Here is a 13,604-nt window from a genome sequence, read left to right as displayed (position 1 = left end):
TCATCATTTAACAAATAAAATTTAACGAAGGGGTTAGTTTGCATGTTTCAAAATGTATAATGACTAATTTGCCTATTTTTTCAGTAGAGGGGCTGAAATGCAATCCTTCCCTGAATACAAGGGCTTCTTGGTACTTTTACCGGTTGTTGCTTAGATATTTCATATAGGTCAAATTCCACTATTAGACCTTGTATTTTGTATAAATTGTGAAATTAGGACATATATTTTAATTTAATCAATTTTAGCCCCTATACTTTTTAAAATTTAAAATTCTAATCCTGATGCAACAGTAATAGTTAAATTTATTTGATTAAATTATGTTATTAGTATTGTATTATGTGTAAAGTTATAAAATTGGTCCACGTTCACCAATTGGATCATTCTTAGTGGCTATATTTTTTTAATTTCAAAATTTTAGTCTTAATGTAAACAATAGTTATTAACTAATTTTTTGTAAGTAAAACGTGAAAATAACAAACAAATATAACATTATACATGTGATAATATGTTTGACATATATCAAAAAACTTAACTCAATAACTTTAATAGCTATCATTTGACTAGGACTAAGCTTTTTAAATTCTAAAAGTGTAAAGATTGAAAATGATCAAATTAAAATATAAGTATTAAACTATAATTTACGCGAAATACAAAGTCTAATAGAAAATTTTAACATTTCATATATCACTATATTAAATTATTTAAATATCATTTATATTTTTTAAATTTTAAAATATTTTAATATTAAAAAAAATCTTCTTTCATATCTAGAAGTCCTTTGTTCCATTTCTTTTAAAGATAATCTCGCAGTCTAGAAGCCCTTTGTTCCATTTCTTTCAAGGATAAGCTCGAAGTTTTCGTGACCTTTAGGTGATATAAAAATCATATATATATTGTAAAAATTTTAATATTAAAAAAAAACTTTCTTCAGGTAATGTAAAAACCATATATATATATTCTAATCCGTCGATGAATAATTCAGAATTTTTGGTTTATATTTTTATAATTCAAATTGTTTAAATTAATGCATAATTTCATTATATGACATGATAAGATATAGAGGTAAGTTGAGAGCAATTAGATGAATTGTATTGGCATGAAAATATTGATTTTCAAGATAAGGATATTGATGAAAATGTAAAATTGAACTTGAATTGATTGATTCATGCTATCATATGAATGAAATGATTATTTGACTAATAAATTGAATATGCTAAATTATAAATTGCCTATAATTGGAAATTAAATGGTTATTATCTATTAATTGTTCGGGTAGAGACAAATATAATTCGCATGCTATAGGATATATCGAGTACGGGTTACTTCAACTACGAGGCGATGAGTGCTAGGAACATTTCTACTTTGATTATACCGATAAGCGTTGGGCGCCAATCTCCAGCTTTACCTCCCAACATTAAAAATTTATTCAGATCATGACACTATTACAAATTGTTGTTAAGTTACTTATAATTTAGACAAAATATATCATACTCAATTAGTTTATTCATGACTCAACCTTACCTATAAAAATCTATGTATTTTTTAACTATCATATGACTGAAAAAGTACGGACATAACGGATTTTGTCAGCCACATGATAGCTAAAAAAATACATAAATTTTTTTCAAGAAAATAATTAAAGTTTTTATGGACCGGATTAAGTCATAAGTAAATAAATTACATATAATATAAATCGGAGTTATCAATTATTTAAAAATAAATTATAATTGTGTCATGATTTAAATAAAAATTTAATCTTCAAAAAGTTTTTAATAAAAAAAAACTTTACATAATAATATATAGGGACTCTTATACCCTTCATTAAATAAGGCATGCTATTAATGAATGTGATGTGATTGTACAACTTTTTTTTTTATCTAAAGTCAAATTTCAGTGCAAGAGAAAAAGGTCTATTATAGATTTACTGTAGAAGGTAGTATAACAACTTTTGCGGCATTTAATGAATGTCATGCTGATTGGTCAAAATATTTTAAAGATAGTTAAACTATTTGTTAGTCCCTGTATTTTGATAAAATTTGAGATTTTATCTTTATATTTTGAATTTTTAAAAATTAAGTCTTCCTACTTTTCCTATTTAAAAATATCAGGATAGTGATTACAATCATAAGTTTTTTTGATAAAATTTGTCAACTTTAAATTTTGATTAAATTATTCTCATATGATGTGACATATGATTAATAAAAAATAAATATGATAAGTTAATAAATTTTGATAGAAACTACCAATAATAATAATTTAAGTAGGATTTTAAAATTAAAGAAATAGAAAATTTGATTTTTTTTTACTTATAAAATATACAAACTAAATCTCTGACATTTATACAAGTACGAAGATTAACAACATATTTTAACCTTTAAAAATTTCTTTGAATTTCTAGATTTACATTATTTTGGTTTATATGCATTTTGTTTTAGTGGAAATCAGAAGTATTTCAAATGAAGTGCTTCTAATTGAACTTTTTGGAGGCTAATTCTATTTTTTTTACCAAGGCTTATTATTTGTACTTTAGTAATGTTCCGAATTTATAAAATTAGATATATTTTTGAGGCTTTTTATTTCGATAGAAGTTAAAAATAATGGTAGTAGTGAGATTAGTTAGTATATCGATTAGATTGGATAATATAACGAGATTAAAATTAATAATATAATTTGTGTTTAGATTCAATTATAGTAATGATAATGAGATAAAAATATAAATGACTATGGAAGACATTAGTAGAATGTATAGATAATATAATCAATAATTAGAATTATAGGTATATTAAATTTTTAAAATTTTTCTATACTTATTTACATTTAGACAAATTATATATAATAATTAAATTGATTTAGTTAGTAGTTTCATATTTTAAAGATATTTAAAGATATTTTAAAGTTTTAAAATGAAAAGAAAGGAGAAAGATATTTTAAGTAAGATAAAATAAATAGAAAGAATTTATATAAATATATATAAAAGGAAGCTTTTTTTTTGTTAAATTTTAATTTTGATTTTTTATTATGCTTAAAATTAAATTTTTGTACTTTAATTTTTAATATAATTTGATGTTTATATTTTTTATAATATTATTAATTATTTCTCCTTAATTTTTTTATTAAAATTTATATAGTTATATATAATTCGAAAACAAATTTTTAAATTTAAAAAATAGAAAGATTAATTTTTTTAAGAAAGAAAATAAAATTTTAAAAATAAAAATAGAAATTAAATTTTAAATATATAAAATGTTTATAAATTTGGAATTATGATTGTCTGAACTAGATGTAGAATTTATTGAGATATTGATCCCGAGAGAGATACATGTATGAACTAAGCTGATAGATTGAATCACCGATTGGGATTTACAATTTTTACTGGATGTAAAAGCATCGGTCAGTAACCAGGTTTGGAAAGACACCAGAATGGCAGGCTGGTGTTATCCATACACTTCCAAAATAAAGCTGCGTTTCAGTTAAAATTCTTTTGCTTCCAATTTTTAGTTTTTCACCGCACTGTAGCAAAAAGTGCTCGGTTTCGAATGGAGGTGTTTAAGGCAGACTAGCGATGGAGTCCGTTGAGATATTGAGCATTGCCTTAGTCATCAGAACAGGGTTGGTAGCAGAGAATCAACCGAAAATCAGAATGGGTTTACTATCATAATCGATCCAGGCAGATGGAGTGAAGTGAGAACGAGAGAGAGAGAGAGCAAGAGGCTTCGTCCTCCTTCCTCTAGCCCGATGGAAGGCTCCTCGGCACTGGAGAGATCGGATTCAACGGAAAAACCAGGCTTTACATCTCGGCAAAAAACAATATATCAATAGAGAAAAGGATGAAAGCGGAAGAGAAGTCGGGATAAAAATGTCTGGTGGTGAGTGACGCCAGGCAAGAGGCTGGACGGCCGCTCACGTACCCAACATCTCATAACTTCATCGTCAAAAATCTCTATCACTACCAATTATTACCTATACAGTTGAAACAAATCAAAACTGTTTCCCATACCAATTTTAGCCAGATATTAAAAAATATGGATCAAAACATTAATATTAAACAAATCTTGGCTATACATAATCCAATAATTCTCGGCTCCTTATGATTCACATAACTAATACTCATTTTATGGCTATACATATGTCAAAATAGTGGACCCAAAAAAGTAGGTATGAAGTTGGAACAAATAAAATCATAATAATCAAATTAAAAGAAAATATCAAATTGAGGGCCAAATGAATATTTAAGTCAATTTAAAAATTTTATGGCATTTAAAAAAACATATATATTTAGTAGAATTAAGGTATTCTCCATTTTTTATTTTACAATTCATAAAATTTAATTTTTTTTGAAGTTTATAATTATTTCTTTTATTAATATTATCTCCCAACATATTCAAAATATGAAAAGAAAAAAAAAGCAATAAGAATAGAAGAAAATCTTATGATAGAGGTACAAAATAAGAATAGATAGTACGGATTCAATATTAGATAAGAGATTTTTAATTATGTTACCACAATGTGTCTTGTGACCCAATCCAATTGGTGACCCCACTACTTGAACATGGCAACCCAACTTGGAAATTCGAACAGCTCGCCAATTCACTAGGTAGCTAATCCATAATTCGTCGTTTTCCTTTTCACTGGTTGGTTGATTCACCACTCTCTAGTTTTACCTCTAAACTCATTGTTCCCCAGCTCACCTACTAGCGAGGAGGCCCCTTCAAAGGAACTTTTGAGATTTCATGTCAAATTTTGAGGGATAATATGTCGTTGTGCATGACACCTAGTTATCCCCTGGTATATTCCATTAAAAAACCGTACCTTATAAATATAAAAATGATTTCCATGAGGGAAACGACGAGAGAAAAAAGGCTTCAACAAATTCTAAATCAGTTGAAATTAAATTTAAATAGTAAATTTTACTTTGTTTAAAATTAATTATAAATACGCAAAAATATTAATATAAAAATGTGTTAAGACTCAATCTAGGCCCAACTTAAGTTAAGACTCAAAACATTTTAAAGGATTGGGCCGTTGCATAACCCATTCACACCTATAAAAAATGTAGAGAGACTTACACATATTTTCTGTTGAAAATTTGTGAGATATAAGTAGTGTTATCATTTTTATGATTTCCTTTTCTATGAACAATGTTTTTAACAAAATCGGACTTTTATTAAAATATTACATTTTTAATTAATTTTCAAAATAAAACACTTTTGAGATTATTTTTTCAGTTATATGCTATTTTTAGAGTTTTCTTTTAACATTGATCTTATTATAGGAGGATAATGCATTGTAGCATACTCGAACTCATATATTTCTACACTTGCAACAATACCAATGCCAATCAAGTTAATACTCAATCGGCAAAAATAAAAAAATTATATATTTAAATGCTTTGATATCAATATATTGTAAGGCTATAATCCTTTTATGTGTGGTGTCTAATTTATGTACTATATAGTAATGGACATTTATAATCAGGACATGATAATAATAAATATTCACTTAATCTAATATTATCAAATATATATTTAAATATTTGTTAATAAAATTTATTTATTTATAAAAAACAAATTATAAGAATAAAGTATTGTATAAAAAATTACAAAGTATAGTTTACTTTTACATAAATTATTAATTAAATTTATAAAAGAAATATAAAATAATTTAGGGATAAATCTTAAAATTATACATGAACTTTGATTTAATGTGCAATTATATACATGAATTTTAAATTGGTGCAATTATACGCATGAAACTCTAATTGTGGTTCAAATGTATACTTGAAACTTTAATTTTAATTTAATCATATACATTTTAAAAAATAAATACATTAATTTATTTTTGTATTGGATAAATATAATTATTTATGTATGTAATATATAAATATAAAATGATGTTATATCAATAATTGTGTTAATAATTTACAAGAATTAGATCAAATCAAAATTTTATGTATAAAATTACATAAAATCAAAGTTCGTAGATACAACTGCATATTAAATTATAGTTCATGTATAATTTTTGGGCTTATCCCAATAATTTAATTTACATTTTAATTGATACATACAATTAATTTGTATATCGCGATAATTATTTCACTATATAATGCATTAATATAAATAATTTTATTTTATAAAATAGAATAAAAATCTTTTTGAAGAACAACCTCTTTAAAACAAATTTTGAAATTAAATTATCATTTTTCAAAATTAATTACATAAATAAATAACATATTTATAAATTTATAAATTCAACAATTATACAAAATCTTAAATTGTATTTTTAGTAAGTAATGTGAAGTAAAAAAAATTATAAATTAAGAAACATTATAACTTTCTCTATATACAACCTTAAAAAACATAAAAAATTTTAATAAAAACTATTAAAAATGATATAAGATTATTAGTAATAGATTAATATTTTTAAAATGTCACGAATTCTGTAATTTTTTTAAAAAAATAAGTATAATATATTTTAATTAAATATAAAAAATTAATTAATGTTTAATTTTTTAAATTACTAAATATTAATTTTATTCATATTTTGTAGCTCTATTAAAATATAGATATTATCCTCGAATTTTTAAACTGCTTTATACTCAAAGACGAAGATGGAATGCTACACCATTGTTTTATTTTTATACTGCATTTTATAATTAATTTTTAATAAATATTTGTGCTAACTGAATTAATAAAAAAAATTTAAAAGACTGATGAAAATCGAAAATGTTGTAGCTCAATATACTAAAATGAAAAAGTTTAATCCTAAATGAAAGCATTCAATTTAACCTAATATTTGAAGTGTTATCTCCGACGTTGTACATAACTGTCACTCACACAGGCTTCATTTCCATCCATCCCATGACATTTTTCCCATGAAAAAGAAGCAGGTTGCCTTCCTTTTCCTCATTTTTCTCGCTTCCCAAACAGTCCATTCCTGGAAAAAAGATGAGTTCCGAGCCTGCGACCAGACCCCCTTCTGCAAGCGAGCTCGATTTCGCAAACCCGGCGCCTGCACTCTAATCGCCCACGATGTCTCCATCTCCGATGGTGATCTCACTGCCAAGCTCATTCCTAAAGCTCCACACGACCAAGACCAAGATCAGATCAAGCCGTTGACTCTCTCTGTTTCAGTCTACCAGGATGGGATCATGCGGCTCAAGATCGACGAAGATCCCTCGTTGGACCCACCCAAGAAACGGTTCCAAGTCGCCGATGTGGTTATTTCTGAATTCGAGACCAGAAAACTCTGGTTGCAGAGTGCTTCCACGGAGAAAATCAACGGCGATGATGGGGTTTTATCTTCCGTGGTGTACTTATCTGACGGATACGAGGCGGTTCTTAGGCACGATCCTTTTGAGGTTTACGTCAGGGAGAAAGCAGGTAACCGACGTGTAGTTTCATTGAATTCACATGGGTTATTTGATTTTGAACAATTGAGAGTGAAGAAAGAGGATGAGGATTGGGAGGAAAGGTTTAGAGGGCACACTGATACTAGGCCTTATGGTCCACAGTCCATTAGTTTCGATGTTTCCTTTTATGGGTCTGATTTTGTGTATGGAATACCGGAGCATGCCACTAGTTTTGCACTTAAACCCACTAGGGGACCTGGAGTTGAGGAATCTGAGCCATATAGATTGTTTAACTTGGATGTTTTTGAGTATCTTCATGAGTCGCCTTTTGGGATATATGGTTCTATCCCTTTCATGGTATCGCATGGGAAATCTGGACAGAGTTCTGGATTTTTCTGGTTGAATGCTGCGGAGATGCAGATTGATGTATTGGCAAAGGGTTGGGATGCAGAAGGTGGAATTCTGATGCCCACAGAGCAGAGTCGGATAGATACGTTTTGGATGAGTGAGGCAGGGATTGTAGATACGTTCTTTTTTGTTGGACCAGGACCAAAGGATGTTGTCAAGCAGTACGTGAGTGTGACAGGTCTGCCAGCAATGCCACAGCTGTTCTCCACGGGGTATCATCAGTGTCGCTGGAATTACCGGGATGAAGAGGATGTAGAGAATGTGGACTCCAAGTTTGATGAGCATGATATTCCATATGATGTTTTGTGGCTTGATATTGAGCATACTGATGGAAAGAGGTATTTCACATGGGATAAGATGCTATTCCCACATCCAGAAGAGATGCAAAGGAAATTGGCTGCCAAAGGTAGGCATATGGTGACAATTGTGGATCCGCATATTAAGAGGGATGAGTCATTTCACTTGCACAAGGATGCTTCCCAGAGGGGGTATTATGTAAAGGATGCAACTGGCAAGGACTATGATGGTTGGTGCTGGCCAGGCTCCTCCTCCTACCCAGATATGTTAAATCCCGAGATTAGGTCATGGTGGGCTGAGAAGTTCTCCTATGATAATTATGTCGGTTCAACTCCTTCATTGTACATTTGGAATGACATGAATGAGCCTTCTGTGTTTAATGGACCTGAGGTATGCCACTTTTGTTAATCCTATTACCTATTCATGATGTTGTCCTTTTGTTATCTTCTTATCCCATTTTGCATTATTCTAATGCTTATTCTTCTAAGCTATTATACAATTATACGCTCTAGCTTATTGCTGTCCCACCTATATCAATCAAGAAAAGATAAGAGGGAGAAGAGGAGAATTGATGTAATTATGATTCAAGGGAAAAATATAGAGATTGCATAAGAAGTAATGGAGAGAAGAGCAAGAGATGAGATGAACACTTAATTAGAAGGTTCTCTTTTATTCAAGTAATAAATAAAATTACACCTTTCTAAGTTGGTATTTTATTGGATTTTCTTATATGATGATCTACAATTGTATTGTACATAGTTGTGACAAAATTCAGCTCACACTGTTCACTTAATTAATTATGAAGGAACTTAACTGCACAATTTGTCAGCAAATGTTTCTGTGTTCAGGATAATTCATACAATAAATAGCCAAAAGTGGGCAATCGTTGGTCTGCTAATAAACTCTATGTTACTTAAGTTGGATTAAACTTAATTAACCATTATATATGCCCTTAGACTGAATATAAGTGGACTTAGCCACTCAGGTTCTTGCTTTTTATAGGTGGTTGTTGTTAAAATAGTAATGAACTGGTTGTACTTATTTCTTTACCTAAGATGCCTTCTTGCTTTTATTTAGTGTTATGTTACTTGGACTCTTCGTTTTTCTTGAATTACCTGCATCTGACGCTTGTATCTGATGCATGGATATGAGGATATGACCTTAAAGGCTTCTCCTAACACACGGAAAAACTTGGAAAAATCTAATCATACCCGTGCCTGATGCATATCTGTATCCGGCGCACTCAAATCTGACATAAATTTAGTGCATTAGACAGAAAAGGAAAGGAGACCTTCCCCTATGGAAAGCAGAGACGAACATAGTTACAACCTTTTATCGGAGGAAACTGGTTAATCATAAAGAATGCAGATTCTCAGATCTTTGGTTCTTGTTGTGGTTATTGGGAGTATTTTGTTGTATATCCATAATATGCTCTTTTCATGCAGCATGGCCGTTGGCCTTTTTATCAGGCTATTTTGTTTTAACCTGTTGTTTGGCATGATATATTTATCTACTTGTTTGCATATATAAACTAGATTAAAGTAGTAATAAGTGGGCATACTCTCTGTAGATAAATGTACTTAACATGGTACCCTGGTTTTCTAACAAATATTATCTGATTTAGCCATGATAGTGCTTTAAGTTGGGTGTTTAAGTTTATGGATGTTAGCATGCATGGATGTTATGTAGACACAATTAGTTTGTCCTTATGTTTTGCGTTTCTGTATAATCTTGTTTATAATGTTTTCAATGAAATGGATAAGAATGTAAAGCTTTTATTTGTTTATCTATTCTTTTGTGCTACAATTTTTGTTGTTTAGATAAGTAATGGTTGGCTAGTGATGATAGAAGTTCTTTATTTTCTAAATTAAGCATGAACAATGTTTTCCTCTATTTGTCCAATGTTTGGAATGTAAAAGCATGTTTATAATCATGCTATATTTGTTATTAATTAACTTCAAAACCGCATTTCCATGAAGATGGAGGTGAAGTTATTTCTGAGTATTGTTTATCTACGGTGGCTGCACTTCGAAAACCATGGAAATTCTGTAGAATTTTTTTTGCACAAAAGCAGTCATACCTTGTTCATATATATGGATGTGTGTGTGAACTCATAAAAATTGCATATTAGCAGGCAAAATAGCACAAATGACTAAACTTTTGCTGTGGTTAGGTGACAATGCCCAGAGATGCTTTACATGTTGGTGGAGTGGAACATCGGGAGTTACATAATGCCTATGGATATTACTTCCACATGGCAACAGCTGAAGGCCTTCTAAAGCGTGGAGATGGTAAGGACAGACCTTTTGTCTTGTCCAGAGCATTCTTTGCTGGAAGTCAAAGGCATGGAGCAGTCTGGACTGGTGATAATTCGGCGGATTGGGATCATCTCAGGGTTTCAGTCCCAATGGTTTTGACGCTTGGTCTTACTGGAATGACATTCTCTGGTATGCATGCCATTTAAATGAAAAAAGTTCAAAACTTTTGCACCTTCTCCCTTTTGATGTTAGATAAACTTTCACAGGGGCTGATGTTGGTGGATTTTTTGGCAATCCTGAGCCTGAGTTATTAGTGCGTTGGTATCAACTTGGTGCTTATTATCCTTTCTTTAGAGGTCATGCTCATCATGACACAAAAAGACGAGAGCCTTGGTTGTTTGGGTATGATATTGTTAACATCCATGTTAATTCTACTCTCTTCATCTTAATGTATTAACATTCACTTTTCATATTTATATAAAATGTCACTAACATGCAAAACTACAACTGCATATTGAGCTCATTTCTTCCCAAAGTTGCAGTAATCTCAATTAGGAACATTCCACTGTTCTCATTTTCTTCCGTATCTCATTCTGTACATCTTAATGAGTTCCTGAATTGGTTTTATTCAACTTTACTTTTTCACTGTTGGTATGCCTGTCGTTTGAGTCTCCAGTGAGAGCATGTGAATTGAATTCTGATCAGCAGCACTACATTGTATTTTGGGGGCTATGATCATTCTGAGCCTCTGTGAATTATGCAACTGCTTTCATTTGTGTTTATAGAATTTCTTGGAATAAGTGATCTGGTTGATCCCTGTAAAAACTCTTTTAGTAGAAACGGTTTGACTGAAAGTAGTTTTTTGATCTGTTTTGCTTAATGTTATTGAAGTTCAAAATTCTAGTTCTCACACTGATTTATGATGGCTCATTTCCTCAATAAGTAGCTTCATTTTACTTATATGAATTTCAAGGTTGTTTTCTTTCAAGTTTTAATTCTATGTTTTGGCTGGAAACTAGAAAATAGTTTGGACTGTTGAGACATGCAAAATTTGAGTCAAAGGTTCTTTGAGGGTGGCTACTTTATCTATATGAAGAGGACATGAACAAAGTGAATTTTGGTCAAGGATTTGACATAGCTTGATGTTTGTTTTTTTTGTAATAAAAGATATGGCCATGGATTTGAATAGAAAAATGTGATTTATGAAGGAAAGGTTTCCATGCTGAGCCTCAACTGCTCAATGACTGATTGCAAATCCAGTATTTGTAGCTACTAGTGACTTGAGTTGCTTTTATGGCATTGTTTCAATGAGTTTACTTGATTTATTCTGAGGTTATGCAATGACTTGCACTATAAAAGCCCATTTGGAGCCATTGTCAAAAATTATTATGAGGTTCCCATCCTAAAACACCTTGGTATAGGTGGAAAGGCCCCTTTATTTAAGGACTTGTGATAACCCACTTTTAGTTGATATGGTATTTGTTCTCTCATCACTACTCACAGTCCCCCCCACAGATCTAGGGGCAATAAATTATCACATGGCATGTACTTTAATATATATGTGGGTTTATTTTAGCACCACATCAATAAGCCTAGCTATCATTCCCTTAGTGCATCATGAAGGTTTAAAATGTGTTAGTATTTAGATTTAATTGCTGCGACTGCGACTGAATTTTTGGTTTTCTGTTGCTAATCAGGACTAGTTTTTCTTCCTTCTGTGAAGTTGTGGTTGTACTAATTAAAATGTATTTTGGTGTGATGTAATCATGGAAATGTTTATGAAATAAAAAGTTTGATATTGTTATCATATAATATCTCTACATTTATTATGTATTTACTTTTCCGATCTGCTATGTAACGAGGTATTTGTTATTTCAGTGAACGAAATACCGCACTTATGAGAGATGCCATACGAATTCGTTACACCTTGCTTCCATACTTCTACACATTATTCAGAGAAGCAAATGTCAGTGGTGTTCCTGTTGTACGGCCATTATGGATGGAGTTCCCATCTGATGAAGCAGCTTTCAGCAATGATGAAGCCTTCATGGTTGGGAACAGTCTTTTAGTACAAGGGATCTATACTGCGGTACTACTCGTAACTGGACCTCTACTGTTTCTTATTTTCTCTGTTGCTTTTCTTATCTTCTTAGCCTTTAAGTAATTGGAATCTCATATATTTTCTTTTATATAGAGGGCTAAACATGCATCAGTATATTTGCCTGGGAAGGAATCGTGGTTCGACCTTAGAACAGGAACTGCATATAAGGGAGGAAAGGTCCATAAACTTGAAGTTTCAGAAGAGAGCATTCCTGCTTTCCAAAGAGCTGGCACAATAGTGCCAAGAAAAGACCGGTTCCGTAGAAGCTCCACACAAATGGTGCATGATCCTTATACACTGGTATGTGATGATGCCGATTGGCCCCTTTAATATTCTCAAATATATCTTACTATACTTGGTGTAAAATAGTACCAGATAATTCTTGCAATATGTATTTTCTAGTACAGTTAGGCTGTTTGATGGTTCAATATTGACATGGTTTATGTCTATCCCCTAAGGCACAGAATAAATCAACTAAAGCACACGAGCACAACTTCTGGTTAGGTGCCTTTGATTAGGCACTTGATTGTGCTTTTGGTAGGCAAAAGGTTATAGAAAGCATGCTTGACTTGAAGTCTCTTGGCGTGTTTAGGTAATAGCTCTGAACAGTTCCCAAGCAGCTGAAGGCGAACTCTATGTTGATGACGGAAAAAGCTACAACTTCAAACATGGGGCATACATCCATCGCCGCTTTGTGTTCTCGAATGGGCATCTAACATCCTCTCCCGTTGGCAACTCTAGGTTTTCGTCTGACTGCATTATCGAGCGGGTTATTCTTCTTGGATATACCCCTGGGGCTAAAACCGCACTTGTCGAACCAGGAAATCAGAAGGCTGAAATCGAACTTGGTCCACTTCGGTTCGGGGGACAACATGCTGCTGTTGCTGTAACCATCCGGAAGCCTGGTGTGAGGGTGGCTGAAGATTGGAAGATAAAAATTTTGTAGGATGTCTATTTAGTTCGGTGAAAATGTAATGCCAAGTAAAGCTCTCCTGCTACTTCGTTATTCTCGACTTTTTAGAGTTTATGATGGAGAAAACTGGAAAGCCGTTGACATTTCCTTCGTTCAATTTACTTTCTACTATTAAGAATTTATCTCTATCATTCTTAAACGCAAATTTCAAGATTTTATCTCCAGAAACCCTAATTCCAAAATTTCAAGACCAAGTTTCCTGATGGTCTTTCAAGCTAA

The 13,604-nt window shown here is 31.2% G+C and overlaps 1 protein-coding gene across 1 annotated transcript; it reads left to right on the top strand.

Moving 5' to 3' along the window:
- The first annotated feature begins 6,609 nt into the window (after nucleotides 1–6,609).
- LOC107923929 (probable glucan 1,3-alpha-glucosidase) lies at nucleotides 6,610–13,507 on the top strand. Its single transcript, XM_016854128.2, has 6 exons — nucleotides 6,610–8,443; nucleotides 10,227–10,500; nucleotides 10,578–10,713; nucleotides 12,190–12,400; nucleotides 12,506–12,712; nucleotides 13,005–13,507. The coding sequence occupies exons 1-6, from the start codon at nucleotides 6,872–6,874 to the stop codon at nucleotides 13,356–13,358; spliced, it is 2,754 nt and encodes a 917-aa protein (XP_016709617.2). The 5' UTR covers nucleotides 6,610–6,871; the 3' UTR covers nucleotides 13,359–13,507.
- Nucleotides 13,508–13,604: the final 97 nt, after the last annotated feature.

Source organism: Gossypium hirsutum, chromosome A11 (genome assembly GCF_007990345.1).
Source record: "Gossypium hirsutum isolate 1008001.06 chromosome A11, Gossypium_hirsutum_v2.1, whole genome shotgun sequence".
In the NCBI taxonomy this organism is placed as follows: domain Eukaryota; kingdom Viridiplantae; phylum Streptophyta; class Magnoliopsida; order Malvales; family Malvaceae; genus Gossypium; species Gossypium hirsutum.
Note: the sequence above shows the minus strand (reverse complement) of the source record. Positions and strands in the feature narration are given on the sequence as shown.